This window comes from Acanthisitta chloris, unplaced genomic scaffold, assembly GCF_000695815.1.
Source record: "Acanthisitta chloris isolate BGI_N310 unplaced genomic scaffold, ASM69581v1 scaffold15784, whole genome shotgun sequence".
In the NCBI taxonomy this organism is placed as follows: Eukaryota; Metazoa; Chordata; class Aves; order Passeriformes; family Acanthisittidae; genus Acanthisitta; species Acanthisitta chloris.
Genome location: NW_008668946.1, coordinates 1 through 309, shown reverse-complemented (window position 1 = coordinate 309; position 309 = coordinate 1). Strand labels below are relative to the sequence as shown.

Below are 309 nucleotides of genomic sequence, written 5' to 3'. Positions count from 1 at the left end.
GCACGAGTCTCTACTCACAGCCACAGACTTTGCCTTTGGTTTCTTCTTCATGGCTGTTGGCTGCTGCTTCACTGCACCTGCTGCAGGAGAAGGGGTGGTGGGTGAGCCCCAGTGAGGCTGGAGCAGTGCAGGGTGCTCATGGCACCTGCTGTCCCTTACCTCGCTGTCCTGTGCCTGCAGTGGCAGCCTGGGGGGGTTTGGTGGTCTTTTTCCGGCTGAGCTTTGTGTCCTGTTCTCCGCTGGGATCCGACTTGCCTGGCAGCTGCTTTTGCTGTGACTTCTTGGGTGCTAACTGTGGGCAGAGAGGGG

The 309-nt window shown here is 59.2% G+C and overlaps 1 protein-coding gene across 1 annotated transcript in view; it reads right to left on the bottom strand.

The window, feature by feature from the left end:
- Nucleotides 1-301, bottom strand: part of LOC103800759 (cuticle collagen 7-like) — a gene marked incomplete at its 5' end in the record, with an annotated part of 738 nt that extends 437 nt beyond the window's left edge. Inside the window, 2 exons of the mRNA XM_009073142.1 lie at nucleotides 19-80; nucleotides 160-301. Coding sequence (XP_009071390.1) covers nucleotides 19-80; nucleotides 160-301 — 204 coding nt within the window. The remainder of the gene's footprint in view (nucleotides 1-18; nucleotides 81-159) is intronic.
- Between the last annotated feature and the right edge of the window lie 8 nt (nucleotides 302-309).